Below are 23106 nucleotides of genomic sequence, written 5' to 3'. Positions count from 1 at the left end.
GGTCTCATACCTCCCATGTTTCCTGTGTTAAACTGTGGCTGCGCCGGCCTGTATTGCTGCTGATTTTGCTGGCCCCAGTTCTGATTGCCCTATCTCTGGCCTCCATAGTTGGACACATAGTTCATGTCCTCAGGGTGTTGATGCTGATGATCATGTTCTGCGTTCCAAGGATTACCAATTGGCTCGCTAATGCAAGATGTGCACAAGCCCCCGTTGGTAGTGTCTACAATATGTACTTGCTGTTTCTGCCCTGATTCCTCCACCTTTTTGGTGAGTATGCTCATCTATGTCGGTGGCGTCGCCATATTTTCAGCCATGGTATTTGAGGGATCAAGAGGCACTGAGTGCACCACTGGAGTGATAGGTGCATTCCTGATTGTCCACCCCGAATTCTGTGCCATCTTGTCAAGCAGATTCTGACCTTCTCTCCAGGTTTTGCTCAAGAATGCCCCACCAGCTGAGGCATCCACAATATTTTTCATGCTGTCTGACAGTCCCATGTAAAACCGTTGTCCCAACATCTGTTCTGGAACACCGTGGTGGGGACACATAACCAACATTCCTTTAAACCTGCCCCATGTCTCATGCAGTGTCTCCATTGGTTTCTGTTTGAAGCTCACGATCTCATCAATTTGTTGAGCAGTTTTGTTGGGCGGGTGGAACTTGTTGTGAAATTGCTTGACTAACTCATCCCAAGTTTCTATAGAGTTTATGGGGAGTGAGTTTAGCCAAACCTGAGCAGCTCCTGTCACCGAGAATGGAAACAATAATAGCCTGATTGCTTCCGGAGTCACGTTGGGTTGCCTTTGAGTTTTGCAGATAGACAGGAAGTTCTTCAAGTGCTGCTGAGGATCTTCTATTTGCGTCCTAGAAAAGAGTCCCTTGTTTTGCAACAAGTGCAACATGTTATTTGTGATCTGGAACGATTCAGCTTGTATTGCGGGCACAACAATGGCAGTGGCCAGATTGTCAGCTGTGGGTTGTGCCCAGTCATATAGTGCACCCTCAGGCACAGGAGGTGCCACTTCTCTGGCATTTAAGCCAACTTGCTCATTCCTGACATTTCCGTTGGGATCGTTTACGTCTCCCATGTCAATTTCGAATTTGTGTGTTTGTTGGGATTGTTGAAGTCTTTTGTTGGCACGGTTCAATGTCCGGAATGTTTTCTCGGGGTCTGAGAGTCCTTCAAGTAGTTCTCCAGTCCTCGTAGAATTTCTAGGCATACACCTGTGCAACCAGATCAACAACCGTCAAAATTTCAATGGAAAATTGGGTAGAGAGAAAACTGACCACAATAAGAATTTTTTGTATTTCTATCAATGATAATCGATAATTCCGTTAATTCCCCGGCAATGGCGCCAAATTTTGATCACGGCCAACTATGCCTTATAAAAAGGACAATGCGGACGTTGCAAATATAACTTGAGTATTGTGCCCAGAGTCAAATCCACAGAGAATTAACCTATCAATCACTATCTTTAGACCTACTAAACTCTTTAGAATCAATTTCCCAAACGTTGAGAATCACAGTTGATGTTGTTTTTAATAACTAAGATCAACAGCAACTAATAGCTACAAAATTAAAGATGCTAAGCTGTAAACAATAATGAGAAAGTGCTAAGGTAATGATTTCCCCTATTGATGGAATTCCTTCTGTTTATGCTTCATACAAATTTACCAACACATCTCTATCAATCATGAACGCTCTTCTTACAGTAAATCTCTCCCGAGTAATCACAGTAATTTACTAGTTGCACTCTCCCGAGATACACTAGCTTGCTTTATTTAACACAACTTTAGATTACACCCAAGGCTTCGTTATCCCTAATCCCGCCTTTAAACCCTCGGTTATTGATCCCTCATATACTTTGGGAGTGGTGTTGTTCAACAATTACCTAAATATGCACTCTCTCCCGAGTTATGCACACTAAATAGGCACAACTAATTGAGGATCCTGTCAATTAACTACAACAAATACATAGTTGAACAAATAGAGATTGGAACTAGCAATTTGTATTCACATAAACAAGAAGTTCATCCCCCAATAGGTTCCATCAAAACCTTAGACAAAGGATTTAGCTACTCATAACTATGGGTAAACAAACTAAAACAATATTCATCATGAAACTTGCAAGAAAAATCAAAGAAAAGAAGAAAGATGTTTTGGGTGATCTCTCACAATTGTTTTCCTTGCTAAAATATTCTCTAATACAATCCCTGCCTCCTTTGGGCAAAGTCTAGTATTTAAAATAGGGCTGTGGGCTAAAAATCTCGTGTTTTGCACTTAAGTCCCTGAACTTTTCCGCCTCTGCCGCGGTCGCGGTCAAACCGCGGCCACACACCTTCTCTGAATCTCAATTTATCCGCGACCATCTTCTACCGCGGTCGCGGTGGAACCGCGGCAGTCCTTCTTCAGGCTTGGCTTGAGCTGCTTCGCTTGGTTCATTTGGCAAAATTTTACGATTGGCCTCTTTTTCTTCATATTTGATCCCAAAAGTACTCCATAGCCTTCTCTTGTCATATATCACCTGCAAAGCATGAAAAGCACTAATCAGAGCATTTTGTTATCACTTTTATCATCAATGGTTCTTTAGGGCCTAATTATAGTTAAATTCACCTATTATCACTCACGTTGTTTCTTTAGTTTTCTATTTAATTTATTATAAACCTAAAAACAAATAGAAAGAAAGGAAAACAAAAATACTCCAAGATTGTCTTCTCAAACGTGGGCATCAAAACCTAACTCCACAAATTAGAAACTGTCTCCTACGCAAATAATGCCCCAAACAACTGCTCCTCCTTTTGTTTTATTTTCCATTCCCTTTTTCTCTGCTCAAAATACACAACTTGGCAAATATGGGTACAACACTTCATGAAATTAGTCAAACTTCAAGCAATTTAATGCAATGGAATCTCAAAGTTAGAGTCGTTGAAATATGGAAAATGCTTGATCGTTATAAGCCTGAAATACATATTCCATAGAGTTGATTTTACAAGATACAAAGGTAACATATTCAACTTTACATAGTTTTAAAGTTTCTCTTCTTTGCTGGTTTAATGGATATATTTTCCACAATAAACTGTACTAATTAAACGATCATGTGTAGTACCGTATTCTGTTTCTAAAAGTTTATCATCGAAAAGTTAGCTATTAGTTTCTTTAGGACGAACATACAGAAATTTTGCTTATATATGAAACGATTTTGTGTAGTACAAATATTTCTCTATCTGTTTCTTAAAGTTGGACTCACAATTGTGTTTCTTAAGTGTCTAAGAAAATCGCCAATAATTCAAATCCTATATAAAATGTTCTTTAATATATATGGAACTCACTGTAGAAATTCTGCAATTCATCTATACCGAATCTTTGTACTAAATAATAGACATTGTGTTAAAACATATCTTTGGCAAATAACAGATATCGGTTAAAGTATTTATCGGCAAGTTTATTATTAAGTTTGTTAGGACGAACATAATGAAACTTGGCTCATATATGAAACTATTGTGTGTAGCATAAGTATTTTCCCTTCTGTTTCTTAAAGTTGGCTTCACAATTGTGCACTCCTACATATATGTAATTTATTAGTAATATGATACATCCTAAATTCCTAATAATGAATCTGTTTTCATAGGTTGATCGTATACATGCCTCCATTGGAAAGTTTGTAATTAAGTTTTTTAGGACCAAGATAAAGTTCAAAAAGTGACAAAAACAATAAAAGAATTTACAATTAGTTGTACTAGAATGACTTTAGCTATGAAATTTATTTTTCCTTCTCTAAGTAGGTTTTGAAAGGAAATGTTGTAGAATTTAATCATTACTTAGTTTACTCTTTCAGTTAATTTTTTTCCTGAACATGTTAGTCATTTGAACTAATTGAATGTTGAATATATTTGTTAGTGAAGTCAAGATTTCAATTCATCCATTCAGTATTTATATGATATACATTCTATAGTGGTTAGCTCATATATGGGAGATGCTTTTCAGGTAGTTGTGTGTCATTAATAGTGTTCTGTCAACTACATATGCACTTTTAGCTTAGCTGACATTGTATATTCCTAGAATGCAAAACAAATTTTTTCTTCCCCTCTTTGCACTGCTAGATATTTTCTAACAATAATCATAAGAGGAACTGTCTGTGAAACTATAGAAAGTTACTGCATATTGTGTTAAAAAGCTAAGTGTTGCAGCTGCTAAGAAGAAAATTTATAGGAGGATTTTTTGGTGTTAACCGATGAGTTTTTGGTGCCCTATGAACTGCTTTTATGCAGATTTCAAGTGGTCATTTACATGACTATTCTTTATAAGTTGTCGTGGTGGCTCGATGAAGTTTAAGGGTGATTTAAATGGAGGCTCAGAGGTGATTCATGGCTGGTTGCAGCAGCTTTGGTAGCTTTAGAGCTGCATTTTTAAGGGGTTTAGGTGACCTTTTTGGACTATTTTTGTAGGATCTTTACGCTGCATTTTTGTGTTGGTTTTCATGGTTGATTTGACAGCAGCTATGGTAATTGGAACTCTCTGTATTTAGTGGTGTATTTAATGGTTAGCAGTATAGTTTAACCAATAGCTGGAGCAGTTCTTTGTATATTAAATACGCGTCTTGAATTGCTTCAAAATATCTACAATTGCTTCAACTTTTTAGTATATATTAATGTTCATTATATTTTTACTATATTGTAGTTGTAAATAAATTGATGATAATCATTTAAAATATGAGATTTTCATATAATAGATAGAGGAGACATCAGGTGTGACGACCCAAAGGGTCATCACCTGTTTTCTTATCCATTCTGTACTTTCGAGGCCTTGAAAACCTCAATTATAGTCGCCTCGTTTTGCGTGCGCAGTCAGGGCGCATAGCCGGAAAGCTTAGATATGAAATTCTGTGAAATATGCTAAATTTTAATATTAAAATGAGTAAATTTGACTTCGGTCAATATTTTGGATAAACTGACCCGGACCCCGTGATTTGACGGTCCCGGAGGATCCGTAGGAAAATATGGGACTTGGACGTATGCCCGGAATCGAATTCCGAGGTTCCAAGCCCGAGAAATAAATTTTTGAGTAAAATTGTTTTCTGGAAATAATTAAGGAAATTGAAAATGAAATTTGATTAGAAGGTGATGGTATCGGGCCCGTATTTTGGTTCCAGCGCCCGTTACAGGTCTTATATATGGTTTAAGCACTTCCTGTAAAGTTTGGTTGAAAACAGTGACGTATTTCGGACTTAAAATGGAAAGTTTGATGTTTTATGAAATTTGGAAGAAATCATGGATTTTGAGGCTTAATTTGATGTTTATGATGTTATATTAGCGATTTGATCGCACAAATAAGTCCGTAGGATGTTTTTGAGGTTGTGTGTGTGTTTGGTTTGGAGCCCCGAGGGCTCGGGTGAATTTTGGATAGGCCGTGAGTGCATTTTTAACCTTTGTGAAAATCTGGCATTTCAGTTCTGGTATTTTCGCATTTGCGAAGCAGGTCTCGCAAATGCGATATCGCAAATGCAAGCCTGGCATCGCAAATGCGAGGAGGAGTGAGTCTGCAGTGGGTCGCAAATGCGACCATTTGGCCGCAAATGCGAAGCTGGGCTGGTCACAAATGCGACCTTTGGCTAGCAAATGCGAAGTCCGGATTTTTTGGACAGTGTTCTCAAATGCGAACATTTTCTTGCAATTCCCATAACAGGTCGGCAACCTGCATTTTTCATACTTAGTCAAATTTAAGATATTTTTCACCCCATTTTCAAAACACAACTCCTTTGGGCGATTTTTCAAGAACCAACCTTCTTCCAAATAATTTGTAAGTTGATTTTTACTCGTTTCTTTCAATCATTTAACATGTTTTCAACTTGAAATCAAATATTTTCATGGGAGAAATTGGGGATTTTGGGTAGAACCTAGGTTTTTCTAAAATTGGGGATTTGGACCTCAATTTGAGGTCCGATTTCAAGACAAATCACATATTTGGGTTCGTGAGGGAATGGGTACCCGGGTTTTGATTCGAACCTCGGGTTTTGACCACGTGGGCCCGGGGGCGATTTTGGGATTTTTGGGAAAAACTTTGGAAAATTTATTTTTATGCATTCAAATTGATTCATTTAGTGTTTATTAATGTAATTAAGTAATTTGTGACTAGATTCGAGCGGATTGGTGGCAAAATCGAGGGGTAAAGCCATAATTGAGATTTGAGTTGAATTCAAAGCATTGAGGTAAGTGTTCGGTTTAACCTTAGCTTGAGGGATTAGGAGTTGAGTCATATTTGTTATGTGTTTCTTGTGGAGTACGGCGTATAGGCATGGTGACGAGTATCTATACACCGGTGTCGAGCATGACCGTGAGTCTTAAATTGACATTTATTGCGTTCTCGAATGATACTATGGATGAAACAGTGAATAGACTTGTGTTGTTGAGCAAGGTTTAGCTTATTTTTGGTGAAAGTTGAGTATGAGTTAGAAATGGTGATAATAGAAATGCTAAATTCGAATTGAGATTGGTTATAGCCGGTTCTCCCTTGCCGGGATGAGTATACTTGTACTGTTGAGTTCTCTTGCCGGGATAGAGTATTTTATGATTGATCCTCTACCGAGGTTTGTGGTTATGATTATGATAAGATATGCATATTTGGAACGGGTTGCGCGACGCAACATAATCTATAGTGGATCGGGTTGTACGCCGCAACATAAATTTGATTGGATCGGGTTGCACGCCGCAACAGGTATATGTTATAATTATTGGATCGGGTTGCGCGCCGCAACAGTTATAGTTAAACGTATGGATCGGGTTGCACGCCGCAACAGTTATAGTTAAAGTACGGATCGGGTTGCGCGCCGCAACAGTAGTGCTATCATATGGTTTTAGATATTGTACTGTTCCTTTATGTGTTATTCAATTTTTGCTAAGTTGAACTGTTTCCCCGAGGCATGTACCCCCTTCCCTTATAACTGCTCATTACCTGTTTATTTTCTGCAATATATTATATAACTGCACAGTTTTGTCTGGAGTCTGGTGCTAGCCTCGTCACTACCTCGTCGGGGTTAGGCCAGACACTTACCAGCACATAGGGTCGGTTGTGCTGATGCTACACTCTGTGCTCTTTTGCACAGATCCAGGTGTTGGACAGCAGCTGCAGTAGCGCGGGAGTTAGCCTTCAGTCCAGCGAGACACTGAGGTAGCCTTGCAGGCATCCGCAGGCCCGACGTCTCTTCTATCTTTTATTTCAGTCTGTTATCTCATGTATTTCGAGACAGACAGTTATATTTTCTTTCAAACAGTTGTATTTAGTACTCCTAGTAGTTCGTGAGTATGTGACACCAGTTCTTGGGTAGAGGTTTATGTTGAGTTCCGCATTGTTGTTCAGATTCTTTAATTTAAGACTTCCGCTTGTTTACTTTATTCCGTTGTTTTCATGATATTACCGATAATTGTTAAAAGAAAGTAAATTGATTAATGCTAAAGGTAGTTAAGGGTTGGCTTGCCTAGCTCTCATCAGTAGGCGCCATCACGACTTCTGAGGGTGGGAAATCCGGGTCGTGACAAGTTGGTATCAGAGCTCTAGGTTGCATAGGTCTCACAACTCATGGACAAGCTTATTGAATTTCTACTCTGTTCTTTCGCAGATGGCGAGAACATGCGCTTCCTCATCTTCTGATCAGCAGTCCGAGCCCCAGGCAGCTCCCACTAGGGGTAGAGGGCGAGGCCGAGGCCGTGCTAGAGGCCGAGGCAGGGGCGGGGCTCAGCCCCGAGCAGCAGCACTAGTGGCGGAGCCTCGGGTTGACTTTAACGAGGAGGTTCCGGCCCCAGCGCCAGCAGTTCCGGTGGGCCCAGCTCAGGTCCCAGAGGGGTTTATTGCTACCCCAGTTCTTCAGGACGCTCTGGTCCGATTGGTGGGTCTCATGGAGAGTGTTACCCGAACAGGCTTGCTTCTTGTAGCACCAGCCGTCTCTCAGGCTGGAGGAGGGGCCCAGACTCCTGCTACTCGTACTCTGGAGCAAGGAGCTCCCCCGATTCAGACTCCAGCAGTTCAGCCAGTTGGAGCAGCTCAGCCGGGTGTGGTAGCCCAGGCCGGTGATGGGGCAGCTATGTCTGCCGATGCTTTATGGAGGTTGGATAGGTTCACCAAGCTCTTCACTACAACTTTTAGCGGTGCATCTACCGAGGATTCTCAGGATTATTTGGACAGCTGCCACGAGGTTCTTCGGAACATGGGTATTGTTGAGACCAATGGGGTTGATTTCGCTACATTCCGGTTGTCTGGATCCGCCAAGACTTAGTGGAGGGATTATTGTATAGCTAGACCAGCAGGATCTCCAGCCTTGACCTGGGAGCAGTTCACACATCTATTTCTGGAGAAGTTTCTCCCTATTACACAGCGAGAGGCCTATCGGAGGCAGTTCGAGCGTCTCCAGCAGGGATCCATGACAGTCACCCAGTACGAGACCAGGTTTATTGATTTGGCTTGTCATGCTCTTGTTATACTTCCCACTGAGAGGGAGAGAGTGAGACGGTTTATTGATGGACTCATTCAGCCTATTCGTCTCCAGATGGCTAGAGAGGCTGGGAGCGAGATATCCTTTCAGGAGGCGGCCAATGTGGCCCGGAGGATTGAGATGGTATTGTCACAGGGGGGTGGTCATAGGGCAGACAAGAGATCCCGTCAGTCAGGCCGATTCAGTGGTGCCTCATCTGGGGGCAGAGATTTGTATGATAGGTGTCATCCTCCTAGGCCCTTCCAGTCAGCGCTTCAGGTTTCCCATGGTGCATCAGGTGATCGTGGTTTTCGTGGACAGTATTCTAACCAGCAGTCTTACAGTGCACCATCAGCTCCTATCAGTGCACCGCCGCTCCAGAGCTTCCGGGGTGGTCATTCAGGCCGCCAGGGTCAGCCTCAATTTCCTCAGCCACATCGTTCGGATAGATGTTATGAGTGTGGTGAGTTTGGTCACATCAGGAGGGCTTGTCCGAGGCTGAGGGGTACTCAGTCGCAGCAGCAGGGTCCCCGTCCTATTATTCAGGCACCAGATGTTCCACAAGCCGCCCAGCCAGCTAGAGGCGGGGGTAGAGGTACTAGAAGTGGAGGTAGAGGTCATAGAGGTGGATCTCAGACCGCCAGAGGTGGAGGCCAGCCAGCAGCAGGCCGTCCAGAGAGGTAGATCAGAGTGGTGGGGCCCAGCCCCGATGTTATGCTCTTCAGGCCAGGCCCGAGGCAGAGGCTTCAGGTGCGGTTATTACAGGTACGGTTATGGTTTGTGATAGAGATGCTCTAGTGTTGTTTGATCCGGGGTCTACGTATTCGTATGTGTCATCCTATTTTGCCCCGTATTTGATCATGCCTAGTGATGCATTGGGTATTCCTGTTTATGTGTCTACGCCGGTGGGTGATTCCATCGTGGTTGATCGAGTCCATCGCTCTTGTGTTGTGGTGATTGGGGGTCTGGAGACTCGTGTAGATCTGTTGCTTTTAGATATGGTCGACTTTGATATTATATTGGGATGGACTGGTTATCACCCTATCACGCTATCTTGGACTGCTATGCCAAGACTGTGACCTTAGCTTTACCGGGTATGCCTCGTTTAGAGTGGAGAGGGACTCCAGGTCATTCTACCCGCAGTGTTATATCGTATGTGAAGGCTCGGCGTATGGTCGAGAAGGGGTGTTTGGCTTATTAGCTTATGTCCGGGATTCCAGTGCTGAGGTTCCCTCTATCGATTCTGTGCCCGTTGTTTGTGAGTTCCCTGATGTTTTTCCTTCAGACCTGCCGGGTATGCCACCCGACAGGGATATTGATTTCTGCATTAATCTGATTCCGGGCACTCAGCCCATTTCTGTCCCGCCGTATCGTATGGCGCCGCCGGAGTTGAAGGAGCTAAAGGAACAGTTGCAGGATTTGCTAGAGAAGGGTTTCATTAGACCCAGTGTCTCACCTTGGGGTGCGCCGGTGTTATTTGTCAAGAAGAAGGATGGGTCAATGAGAATGTGTATTGATTACCAGCAATTAAAAAAGGTAACGATCAAGAATAAGTATCCACTGCCGAGGATTGATTTTGTTCGACCAGCTTCAGGGTGCCAGGGTATTCTCCAAGATTGACTTTCGATCTGGCTACCATCAGTTGAGGATTAGGGCATCCGATGTCCCTAAGACAGCTTTCCGCACTCGGTACGGGCATTATGAGTTCTTGGTTATGTCATTCGTGTTGACAAATGCCCCAGCAGCTTTCATGGACTTGATGAACCGAGTGTTCAGGCCTTATTTAGATTCATTCGTGATAGTGTTCATTGATGATATATTGATATACTCCCGCAACCAGGAGGAGCACGAGCAGCACCTTAGAGTGGTTCTTCAGACTCTGAGGGATAGTCAGCTATATGCTAAGTTCTCGAAGTGTGAATTCTGGTTGGGTTCAGTTGCATTTCTGGGTCACGTTGTATCAGCAGAGGGTATTCAGGTGGACCCAAAGAAGATTGAGGCAGTCAAGAACTGGCCTAGACCAGCATCAGCTACAGAGATTCGGAGTTTCTTGGGGTTGGCAGGCTACTATTGACGGTTCGTGGAGGGGTTTTCGTCTATTGCAGCCCCGATGACCAGATTGACCCAGAAGGGTGCCCAGTTCAGATGGTCGTAGGAGTGTGAGGCGAGCTTTCAGAAGCTCAAGACAGCTCTGACCACGGCACCGGTGTTGGTTTTGCCCACAGGTTCAGGGCCTTATACAGTCTATTGTGATGCTTCCCGTATTGGGCTTAGAGCAGTGTTGATGCAGGATGACAAGGTAATTGCCTATGCTTCGAGGCAGTTGAAGATTCATGAGAAGAACTATCCGGTTCATGATTTGGAGTTGGCAGCCATAGTTCACTCATTGAAGATTTGGAGGCATTATCTGTATGGCGTGGCATGTGAGGTGTTCACGGATCACAAGAGTCTTCAGTATTTGTTCAAGAAAAAGGAGTTGAATTTGAGGCAGAGGAGGTGGTTGGAGTTGTTGAAGGATTATGACATCACCATTCTATATCATCCGGGGAAGGCCAATGTGGTGGCCGATGCATTGAGTAGGAAGTCAGCCAGTATGGGTAGTCTTGCTTATATTTCGGTCGGTGAAAGGCCGCTTGCTTTGGATGTTCAGGCGTTAGCCAATCAGTTCGTGAGACTGGATGTTTCTGAGCCCAGTCGTGTGTTAGCTTGCACGGTCGCACGTTCTTCGTTATTGGAGCGTATCCGTGATCGGCAGTATGATGATCCCCATTTGTGTGTCCTTAGAGACACGGTGCAGCGCGGAGGTGCCAGGCATGTTACCTTTGGTGATGATGGAGTTTTGAGATTTCAGGGTCGTGTATGTGTGCCTAATGTGGATGGGCTCCGAGAGTTGATTTTAGAGGAGGACCGTAGCTCCCGGTACTCTATTCATCCGGGCGTCGCGAAGATGTATCAGGATTTGCGGCAGCATTACTGGTGGCGTAGAATGAAGAAGGATATCGTAGCCTATGTGGCTCGTTGTTTGAATTGTCAGCAGGTTAAGTACGAGCATCAGAGGCCTGGTGGTCTATTTCAACGGATTGAGCTTCCCGAGTGGAAGTGGGAGCGGATTACTATGGATTTTGTTACTGGACTTCCGCTGGCTCGGAAGAAGTTCGATGCGACATGGGTTATTGTTGATAGGCTGACCAAGTCAGCACATTTCATTCCTGTGGCAGTCTCCTATTCTTCTGAGAGGTTGGCTGAGATCTACATTCGGGAGATCGTTCGCCTTCATGGTGTGCCGGCATCTATTATTTCGGACTGGGGTACGTAGTTTACCTCGCGCTTCTGGAGAGCAGTTCAGCGAGAGTTGGGCACACGGGTTGAGTTGAGCACAACATTTCATCCCCAGACGGACGGGCAGTCCGAGCGGACTATTCAGATTTTGGAGGACATGCTCCGAGCTTGTGTTATCGACTTTGGAGGTTCGTGGGATCAGTTCTTACCTTTAGCGGAGTTTGCCTAGAACAACAGCTACCAGTCGAGCATCCAGATGGCTCCTTATAAGGCTTTATATGGTAGGCGGTGTCGGTCTCCGATTGGATGGTTTGAGCCGGGAGAGGCTCGGTTGTTGGGTACGGATATGGTTCAGGAGGCCTTGGACAAGGTCAAGATCATTCAGGATAGGCTTTGTTCAGCTCAGTCTAGGCAAAAGAGTTATGCAGACCGCAATGTTAGAGACGTGGCATTTATGGTTGGTGAGCGGTTATTACTCCGAGTGTCGCCTATGAAGGGCGTGATGAGGTTTAGGAAGAAGGGCAAGCTTAGCCCTAGGTTCATTGGTCCGTTTGAGATTCTTGATCGAGTGGGAGAGGTGGCTTATAGACTCGCTTTGCCGCCGAGCTTATCAGCCGTGCATCCAGTGTTTCATGTGTCCGTGCTTCGGAGGTATCACGGAGATCCAGCCCACGTGTTAGATTTCAGCACTGTCCAGTTGGACAAGGACTTGTCTTATGAGGAGGAGCCGGAAGCTATTCTAGACCGGTAGGTTCGTCAGTTGAGATCCAAGAGTTTTCCTTCTGTTCGTGTTTAGTGGAGAGGTCAGCCCCCTAAGGCATCTACCTGGGAGTTCGAGTCTGATATGCGGAGCCGTTATCCTCATCTTTTCCCCGACTCAGGTAATTCTTTCTTTTGTCCGTTCGAGGACGAACGGTTGTTTTAGAGGTGGAGAATGTGACGACCCAAAGGGTCATCACCTATTTTCTTACCCATTCTGTGCTTCCGAGGCCTTGAAAACCTCATTTATAGTCGCCTCGTTTTGCGTGTGCAGTCCAGGCAGGTAGCCGGAAAGCTTAAATATAAAATTCTGTGAAATATGCTAAATTTTGATATTAAAATGAGTAAATTTGACTTCGGTCAACATTTTGGATAAACGGACCCGGACCCGTGATTTGACGGTCCCGGAGGGTCCGTAGGAAAATATGGGACTTGGGCGTATGCCCGGAATCGAATTCCGAGGTCCCAAGCCCGAGAAATGAATTTTTGAGTAAAATTGTTTTCTGAAAATAATTAAGGAAATTGGAAATGAAATTTGATTAGAAGGTGATGGTATCGGGCCCGTATTTTGGTTCCGGCGCCCGGTACAGGTCTTATATATGGTTTAAGCACTTCCTGTAAAGTTTGGTTGAAAACGGACGTCGTTTGACGTGTTTCGGACTTAAAACAGAAAGTTTAATGTTTTATGAAATCATGGATTTTGAGGCTTAATTTGATGTTTGTGATGTTATATTAGCGATTTGATCGCACGAATAAGTCTGTAGGATATTTTTGAGGTTGTGTGTGTGTTTGGTTTGGAGCCCCGAGGGCTCGGGTGAATTTTGGATAGGCCGTGAGTGCATTTTTAACCTTTGTGAAAATCTGGCATTTCAGTTCTGGTATTTTCGCATTTGCGAAGCAGGTCTCGCAAATGCGATATCGCAAATGCGAGCCTGGCATCGCAAATGCGAGGAAGAGTGAGTCTGCAGTGGGTCGCAAATGCGACCATTTGGCCGCAAATGCGAAGCTGGGCTGGTCGCAAATGCGACCTTTGGCTCGCAAATGCGAAGTCTAGATTTTTTGGACAGTGTTCGCAAATGCGAACATTTTCTCGCAATTCCCATAACAGGTCGGGGTCGCAATTGCGAACCCCAGTTCGCATTTCCCACATCTGCAACCTGCATTTTTCATACTTAGTCGATTTTAAGACATTTTTCACCCCATTTTCAAAACACAACTCCTTTGGGCGATTTTTTAAGAACCAACCTTCTTCCAAATCATTTGTAAGTTGATTTTTACTCGTTTCTTTCAATCATTAACATCATTTAACATGTTTTCAACTTGAAATCAAAGATTTTCATGGGAGAAATTGGGGGTTTTGGGTAGAACCTAGGTTTTTCTAAAATTGGAGATTTGGACCTCAATTTGAGGTCCGATTTCAAAACAAATCACATATTTGGGTTCGTGGGGGAATGGGTAGCCGGGTTTTGGTTCGAACCTCGGGTTTTGACCACGTGGGCCCGGGGGCGATTTTGGGATTTTTGGAAAAAACTTTGAAAAATTCATTTTTATGCATTCAAATTGATTCATTTAGTGTTTATTAATGTAATTAAGTATTTTGTGACTAGATTCGAGCGGATTGGTGGCGGAATCGAGGGGTAAAGCCATAATTGAGACTTGAGTTGAATTCAAAGCATTGAGGTAAGTGTTCGATTTAACCTTTGCTTGAGGGATTAGGAGTCTAGTCATATTTGTTATGTGTTTCTTGTGGAGTACGCGTATAGGCATGGTGACGAGTATCTATACGCCGGTGTCGAGCATGACCGTGAGTCTTAAATTGACATTTATTGCGTTCTCGAATAATACTATGGATGAAACAGTGAATAGACTTGTGTTGTTGAGCAAGGTTTTGCTTATTTTTGGTGAAAGTTGATTATGAGTTAGAAATGATGATAATAGAAATGCTAAATTCGAATTGAGGTTGGTTATAGCTGGTTCTCCCTTGCCGGGATGAGTATACTTGTACTGTTGAATTCCCTTGCCGGGATAGAGTATTTTATGATTGATCCTCTACCGAGGTTTGTGGTTATGATTATGATAAGCTATGCATATTTGGAACGGGTTGCGCGCCGCAACATAATCTATAGTGGATCGGGTTGCACTCCGCAACATAAATTTGATTGGATCGGGTTGCACGCCGCAACAAGTATATGTTATAATTATTGGATCGGGTTGCGCGCCGCAACAGTTATAGTTAAACGTATAGATCGGGTTGCACGCCGCAACAGTTATAGTTAAAGTACGGATCGGGTTGCGCGCCGCAACAGTAGTGCTGTCATATGGTTTTAGATATTGTACTGTTCCTTCATGTGTTATTCAATTTCTGCTAAGTTGAACTGTTTCCCCGAGGCATGTACCCCCTTCCCTTATAACTGCTCATTAGCTGTTTATTTTCTGCAATATATTATATAGCTGCACAGTTTTATCTGGAGTCTGGTGCTAGCCTCGTCACTACCTCGCCGGGGTTAGGCCAGACACTTACCAGCACATGGGGTCGGTTGTGCTGATGCTACACTCTGTGCTCTTTTGCACAGATCCAGGTATTGGACAGCAGCTGCAGTAGCGCGGGAGTTAGCCTTCAGTACAGCGAGACACCGAGGTAGCCTTGCAGGCGTCCGCAGGCCCGGCGTCTCTTCTATGTTTTATTTCAGTCTGTTATCTCATGTATTTCGAGACAAACAGTTATATTTCTTTCAAACAGTTGTATTTAGCACTCCTAGTAGTTCGTGAGTATGTGACACCAGTTCTTGGGTAGAGGTTTATGTTGAGTTCCGCATTGTTGTTCAGATTCTTTAATTTAAGACTTCCGCTTGTTTACTTTATTCCGCTGTTTTCATGATATTACCGATAATTATTAAAAGAAAGTAAATTGATTAATGCTAAAGGTAGTTAAGGGTTGGCTTGCCTAGCTCTCATCAGTAGGCGCCATCACGACTCCCGAGGGTGGAAAATCCGGGTCGTGACATCAGGAGGCTAGCATTACAATTAAGAACTGATGGAGCTAGCAGTGTTACAAATTGGGAGGTATAAGATTGCTTGATGAGATCTAATAGTTATTGTTAACTTTGACCTATATTTTCACAATTAGCACTCCTCTGCTGCTTATTGTTGGACCTAAATCAGGCATATGCTACTTCAGTTTTATATAATAAAAGTTGTTGTAGAAACAATACAAATGTTACTACAAGTTGAATTCAGTTTTATTTTAAACATTAATATAATGCATTTGATATTTTGGTCAAAGATCACGTATTTATTCTTTCAAACCAAATACAGAACGAAACTAACAATTTCTAGGGAATATTAGCAATAATGTTTTGTTTGGATTATGTCTGACAATGTAATTGGTGCAATTTCCTATCCAAATGCTATGTTGCCAGATAAAGTTTAGTTTTGGATGACTCTTACGTTTCTCCTAATTGCATGTATTTTGTGCAGCTACTTTTTGGCTATTTGCAAACCGAGACAGCGCTACGGCCAACACAATTGGCTAAAAAGTATTTTAAAGAAAAGCTTTTGTAAGTTATTATTTTATTCCTAATGTTTTCATTGTTGGCTAAGTTCATGCAGTCAAACTCATTAAGATTATTATAACTGATATCTACATTGTGGAGTGCTCCTTTTTATTGGTATTTGAAGAAGATGCTTTGCTAATTGGAACATTCACAATATTATGTATAACTGATATTATGTCCGCAAAATTTATCTTTGGAATGATTTTATAAATTAATGTCATTCCAGTGATCCGGTGAAGCTTCCACACTTGCTATTGAACCTGACTTAATATCCCTGGAGTATTTGATCTATAATGCTGAAAAAAGTATGTTCAAGGCTCACTTTTGCAAAATAATATTTCATAGTCACTTTCGAGTCATTTGAAGGGCATCCTTATACATGGCTATTATAGAGTAATTCCTCTGTTATTTAAGTTTATGTTGTGGCATAAAAGATATGAATTCCTTAAAATCTAGAGCTTCGAGGTCTTTTCTCCATTTAATGGATCCTAGATTTGAACATATTTCACCGACACAATTAAATGAGATGGAACTTAATATAGACCTGTTCATAGACTTGTGCATTTTATGTGTATGTGATTACTGTAATAGCATCCGAGGTACTGTGCTTATCAATTATAAATTTCTGTTTAAAATTATGTTTGTTGCAGTATATACATTAAAATAATCGATAACTCATATAACTTTCTCACTCATAATGCATGTTTGCTTTTATTTTTCTAATAACAGTTGTACATGTCCTTCTACCATTTTTGACTCCACAATGACAATTCAAATTAGAATTATTTGGTTACAATGAAGTAGGAAAAAGAAAAATAAAACCACCGGTTTATTACACCCATGACTCCACCAGTTTATTACACCCACGACTGATGTCTTTCCAAACGTGGGCTTAAAATAATAATTCTAATGGACGGCCATAACTTATTCTTATCGACATTCAACCTATCAAGAAAATAATTATTTAATTTACTGACTTTTATCCGTGCCAACAAATCTATTATTTTGAACTTTCATCAGATGTTGAAGTAGACAATTTTTGTCATATCAGATTATTATTCCTGCATTTCATCTCTACACAATATCACTCTATTGCCCTATTAAATGCAGGGAGAGAAGTATGTTTCTGCTTAAAGTTGACCTTACTGCAGAAGTATTTTCTCTTATTGGTTGTTGAACGTGTGTAACTTTCAGAAGCAATTCTTTTAAAAGATTTGGCGTGGAGATACATAGTTTGATCAACCTCATGAAGTTAGGTCACAGAAGAGGTACACACCGCTTCTCTGTTCTTTACACTTCCTTTCTTCCCAATCCTTCTTTCCTCAAATAAGTCTACTCATGAATGATAAAATTTTTTGGAAACAACGCCTCTTGACTAAAAAAGTTATATCTTTTTATAGACGCCTCAAAATCATGATTCGCTTGTGCCGTTGAAAAGAGCACTTCTAGAACCAAACATATGCAAAAAACAGATCCAGAATCTTTGTATATTTATAAATATATGCTTTTGAACTTGAAGTATGATATCGAAACAAAGTTTCATTATAAATATATTCTTAGGTAGTTGAATTATTCCTGAAAAACATCGCTATTTGTCACACCTTTATATTATTACTTCTCATTTCTCAGGAACTTGAAATATGATATCGAAACAAAGTTGTTCTCCTAATTGAAAACTCTGTTGGTGGGACCATCCACCTTAACTACAATTTACTACTCCGGCTACGCTGCATATTATGGGAGAAGTGCAGTTAGTTGTTAACAACTGCCTTTTGGAATTGCAAGGATTCAGGAAAGAGGAACTAAACTATGTCGTTCGCCTCGCTCAGGTAATTGTTAATTTAATTATCCAAAAGAATTTTTTGTTCCTCATTAATTGTGAGAAGATACAAAAAATATTGGATAAAGTATAGGGGTTGAGTTAGAACTGTAATTTGATGTTTGATATTCATCTTATCTTCTACTTAATTGGCGCTGAATATCCAACTAAGAAAAAAACAGCATGAGAAATATGATGAAATATCTGTCTGTCATGAAAAGATTAAATAGGAGATAAGTTAATTTTGGTAGAGATATTGATACTCTGATTGCATCAGTTAGTAAAGAGGAGATAAGTTGATTTTAGGCAACTTTTGCAATTCAAAGGGAGCGGTGCATATCTTTTCTAAAAATTCAAATTTTATTAGGACTACCTATGAGCATATGAATATTAATATAGGATAATCATTTTTTTCCTGATAATGTGTACTTATGTAATGGAACTATAACACAAAGTTTCTTTCCTGCAGGTGTCTTGAAATTTTTATAAAAGGCTTTAAAAAATTTCATAAAAGGCTTAACAACTACTATTAAGGTTCCCGCTTTCTTTTACAGATGATTCAGAGAATTGAGCAGTTGAATGAAGAAGATGATTTTTATCAAAAAACAATATCAAAGTACATAATGGCAAAGTGAGGTGACTTGCCATGAGTTCATATTACTATACTCAAACACCATATGAGAAACCTAAACAATAAACTGTAGAGACTTCCTATGGTTGCAACAAGGCTTTGTGATGCAAATCCCAATATTATTATTCCATATATATATATATATATATATATATATATATATATATATATATATATTATTTTTTTATGAAAAATTATATTTAATATTTTTCGTGCAACGCGCGGTACGGATACTAGTAAAATAATAATAAAATATGCATGAGTAGTGTACCCCATATTTGGGGGAACACTATTCATCCCTCATTTTGGGGGCAAAATGGGGAGGGTTGGAGCTTCATTATGGCAAAAGTTACCCCCATTATGGGGAAATGGGGGAAGGTTGGAGATGGCCTAAACAGGCCAATATCAGTAGCCTCCACTGCTCCAGCTTCTGCCATTAATATACCTCATCTCCTTTAATCTTGAAGAAAATTAATCAATAACAGCCATCACACCATAACAATTTCACTGACCACGGATAAAATTCAATCCCATTTTCAGTAATTGACCTTCTCCAATTCCCTTTTGCGGCTACAGTTTGAAATCTTCGATGGTCCAATTAAATTTTCTTTTAGCAATTGATAGTGAAGATCCACTCGTTCTACTTGGTGTCGTTGACAGCGACATGGTAAGGAATGAAGCACAACAATGTTATCCATAATGGGCATTAAAAAAAGCACTGTCAAAATTATGTGAAGACCTGATTCAACCTACCAACAAGGAAAATAATTGTGTAATTTAGTTATCTTCTGGACTAAAAAATTGTAGATTTTGTTACATGCGGTAGGTAGGGAAGAAGAATTTGGAAGATGAAAGAAAAAAGGGACGGGATGAAGAATGGGAGAGGGCTCATCGGAGAAGAAGATTGGAGAGTAGGGTGGTTATGAGGAGAAAGAAATAGGGATAGTGTAGTGGTGGCGGGTTGGTGGTTGAATTGTAATTTACTAGATTATTAGGTTTTTTGTTTTTTATTAACTTTATTTCATATTGTTTAGCCACGTGTCAAATACTAATTGGTTCTTAAAATTGTTTTCGAATGTGTATCACACGCGATATGGGCTGACTAGGTCGGGTATTTATTTGGGGGTTTTGACACAGCTACCCACAAAAATAAAACTATTTACCCTTGTCTACCCATTTATTTTTCTACCCATAAACTAATTACATTTCCTACCCATAGTAGTTTTTGTGGGGAATTTTTTCTTTATTCTCCAATTTTTTATTTATTTATTTCTATGCTTCTTTTGTCTTTTTTTTCTTTTTTTTTCTTTTCTCCTTTTCTTTTTTCTCAATTTCTTCTTATTTTTTTCTTTTTTCCTTTTCTAATTTCATTTAACTTTTTTTTATATTCTTTTTCTCTTTATAGTCTAATTTCATTTACTGTTTCCACTATTTTTATTATTTTTTTCTACTATTACTAAAGAAAAATTAAATTGTGTACCAATTAAATGTAGCTAATACAACCAAAAAAATATTAACTAACATATGATACCAGTATAGTATATAGCTATACCAACAGGGTATAGTTAAAAAAAAATTTCTTGTTTTGAGTTCAAAATAACCACAAACTCAACAAACCCAATTTATGAGTTTCAAAGCTTCAAGGTCCTCCAATGGTATATTAATATTTTGCAGTAGTCAGAAGTCTTGGAATTCAAGTCATACAATAAATCAAAGCGAAAAAAAGATTTGAATTTTCACTTTGGCCCTCACGCTGGGTAAAAGCTTAAAGCAAATTAAAAGAGAAAAGGCAAGTGAATTTACGGGTAATAAGTTTACTATTATGGTATATTATATACTATTACAGCATACTGTTACGGTATATTGCATATTATTACAGTATACTATAACAATATATTGTATGCTATAATAGTATACTGTTGCAATATAACTATATACTCCTATAGTATATTGTATACTGTAGCGGTATACTGTTAGATAACTGTGTTCTTCTTCGATTATTACAATATACCGTTGCAGTATGTTGTAAACTATAACAGTATATTGTTGCAGTATAGCTATATACTCCTACAGCATATTGTATACCATAGCAGTATACTATTGGGTAGTTGTGTTCTTCGTCGATTTTCAGCTGAAAATTTCGATGTCAATCACCTCAAATCAGCTCCAAATGCTATCAAATTTCAGTATGAACTCCCAGAAGGTATTATAAGCAATATTTAACAGCACCCACTTTGAATCAAACAAGAAATCTTCAAAATAAAAATTTTAAATTCAAGAGCTTCAAAACAAATCTCAATACATGTTCTCCTTCCATTTAGTATAAGATTTTTTTTTTTTGAAATTAAACTGATTTTGCATTAGCAGACATGTAGGTCATTGAGGAGAAGAGGTGGTCTGGAGGCTGTGTTTGCCTCTGCTGTACTTGTAGAAGATTTCAACATACAAGGAAAGACAATTTTGACATAAGCAATTGCAAATTGTTGGACATAGGCAATATAAATGGGAACAAATGTTGGATGATTACATAGTTTTCCATGTTAGTAGGGATCCTCTTTCACTATAGGAAGCTACTGAATTTATACCCTTTCTTGACGAGAAATTCAGTAGTTAATATGTAGTTAACCAAATATACCCGCCCTTTCCAAAAGAAAATTCCCGCGATCTTTACTAGTATTCAATTCCGGATCTGACAAATACGATCCAATTCACTCATTTGCAACAGTTTTCCTTCAAAAGTTTTTTTTTCTCTTCAACACACAGACAAAACCTACAAATCACTATCATGGCTTCCGAGAAAGAAACCCTAGAAGAGAAGAAATAAGAAAAAGAAACAAACGAGCAAGAAGAAAAGGTTAAACAGAACAGTGAAGAAATAAAAATTGATGATGATAAGGATGAAATAGGAGAAGACAGAGAGGGTGCAGGGGAAATGGAAGTAGACAAACAAGAGGAAGAGGAAGAATCTGGGGAGGAAGAGGAAAAGAAAAAAGTTGTGAACAAGGGAAAAGATAGAGGTGCAATGAAAGAGGAGGAAGGGAAAAGGGATAATATGGATTCGCCCACAACACCAGGTTCAAAGCCATCGGTGGAGACATACACAAAACAGTTACCGTGAAAATAACCGGGTAAATAGTTTGGGCCCCATTAACAAGAGTAGTAAATAGTTTGCGTCTGGGTATTAAAGGATAAATAGTTTAGAATTAATGTGTATAAAGTGAGATTTTCCCATAAAAATTTGATACACTTGATAGCCACTTGAAGTGTCTAACTGGAAATGGACTCATTTGAAGTATTTGCCTGATAGTTAAGGACAACTTAAAAGAGCCATTTATGTATTTCGCCTTTTTAATTTTCCTCACTACACAAAAAGTGGATTACACTTGATGAAGTAAAAACTTTGGAGAACAATAGTCAATTTGGTCAATTTTGAGTTGATGTCGATAACTATTCTTTGATTAGGGAAATAATATAATTTGTATAATTTCGTTATGTTTTTAAGATGAGAAGTATTATAACGTCGTAATAGTTAAGACAAAAAATCAGTATCCAGCTAAACCTGTAAAGCTAAAAGGTCAGTTGTAACCATCTCATAGATGCATTTTATGTGGTATACATGGCAGGTGAATGTGCTCATATTCATCTTTGATATTTCCAGCATTTATGAGATTCAATCCCAATTTTAGTTGGTATATTAATTAATGAGAACAGGCAACATAAGAGAATTCGTAAAGAACTTTCTAGTTCTTTAATATTTACCCATGTGAATTCTCTTTTATTTTTGCAAATCATACTTAAATTGATATGGGTAAACCAATTATGCCAACTGAATAAATTATCAATATTGATAAACTTCAGATTTATACCATGACGTGTGCAATTATCAATAAACTTCAAGTTTATTATGATATGGGTTTTTATATCAATAAAATTTTCTTTATTGTGACATTCTTTTGTTTGTATAGTACAAACTGAAGAATAAAGCAGGTAGCTTTTCAGATATATATTACCCCGCTACAAGTTGTAGTAATAGAAGATATTAAATCTTTCCTTTATTTATAGTCTCAATATATCCAACCGCTTTCGTGAATATCTTAGAAACTCAATTAAGTTTCTTTAAGACTTATTACAACATAATGCCTTATTGATAATCAGTTTTATTCCTCCAAAATAGTAATAATTGACTCTTCCAAAGCTCTCAATTAATTTGGTACTACTACATATTCATCACATCCATATGGTGAATATCTCTTTTAAAAAAAAAGTTATACCATTATGGTCATGGTTAGAATTCTATACAAGATCTGTTCCTTGCATTACTGTTGCCTTTTAATAACCACATCGCCAAAATATTTTGGCGTACACTAGGTATGTGACCAATGACCCTTCATGCCATAATAATGACATTATTTTCTTATTTCCCCTCAAACTTCATTCTAGAAGTGAGTGTGGTATATTCACTACCAGTAGCACGTTCATATTCTTCCAAGAATGGATATGTATTCATAAATCACATGTTGTCACATTCACATCATGAATGGACCATAATCATCTATATGTGCTTTACGAAATCTCATGTCAAATCGATGACAAATATTA

At 39.7% G+C, this 23106-nt stretch overlaps 1 protein-coding gene across 1 annotated transcript; it reads left to right on the top strand.

Annotated features, from left to right (window-relative positions):
• The first annotated feature begins 17793 nt into the window (after positions 1–17793).
• LOC109241596 (acidic leucine-rich nuclear phosphoprotein 32 family member A-like) lies at positions 17794–21625 on the top strand. Its single transcript, XM_019408356.1, has 6 exons — positions 17794–17886; positions 18431–18507; positions 19084–19174; positions 19334–19423; positions 20875–20928; positions 21404–21625. The coding sequence occupies exons 1-6, from the start codon at positions 17794–17796 to the stop codon at positions 21623–21625; spliced, it is 627 nt and encodes a 208-aa protein (XP_019263901.1).
• The last annotated feature ends 1481 nt before the right edge of the window (positions 21626–23106 follow it).

Source organism: Nicotiana attenuata, unplaced genomic scaffold, assembly GCF_001879085.1.
Source record: "Nicotiana attenuata strain UT unplaced genomic scaffold, NIATTr2, whole genome shotgun sequence".
In the NCBI taxonomy this organism is placed as follows: domain Eukaryota; kingdom Viridiplantae; phylum Streptophyta; class Magnoliopsida; order Solanales; family Solanaceae; genus Nicotiana; species Nicotiana attenuata.
The sequence above is the reverse complement of the archived record's forward strand: the minus strand, read 5'-3'. Positions and strand labels throughout refer to the sequence as shown.

Excerpts from the sequence above, each read along its gene's own strand:
- LOC109241596 (XM_019408356.1), top strand. The coding sequence starts at position 17,794 with ATGGGAGAAGTGCAGTTAGTTGTTAACAACTGCCTTTTGGAATTGCAA. Across the intron at positions 19,175-19,333 it reads GTGTCGTTGACAGCGACATG|GTAGGGAAGAAGAATTTGGA; the intron begins GTAAGGAATGAA and ends TACATGCGGTAG. Across the intron at positions 19,424-20,874 it reads GAAGAAGATTGGAGAGTAGG|ACATGTAGGTCATTGAGGAG; the intron begins GTGGTTATGAGG and ends TTGCATTAGCAG.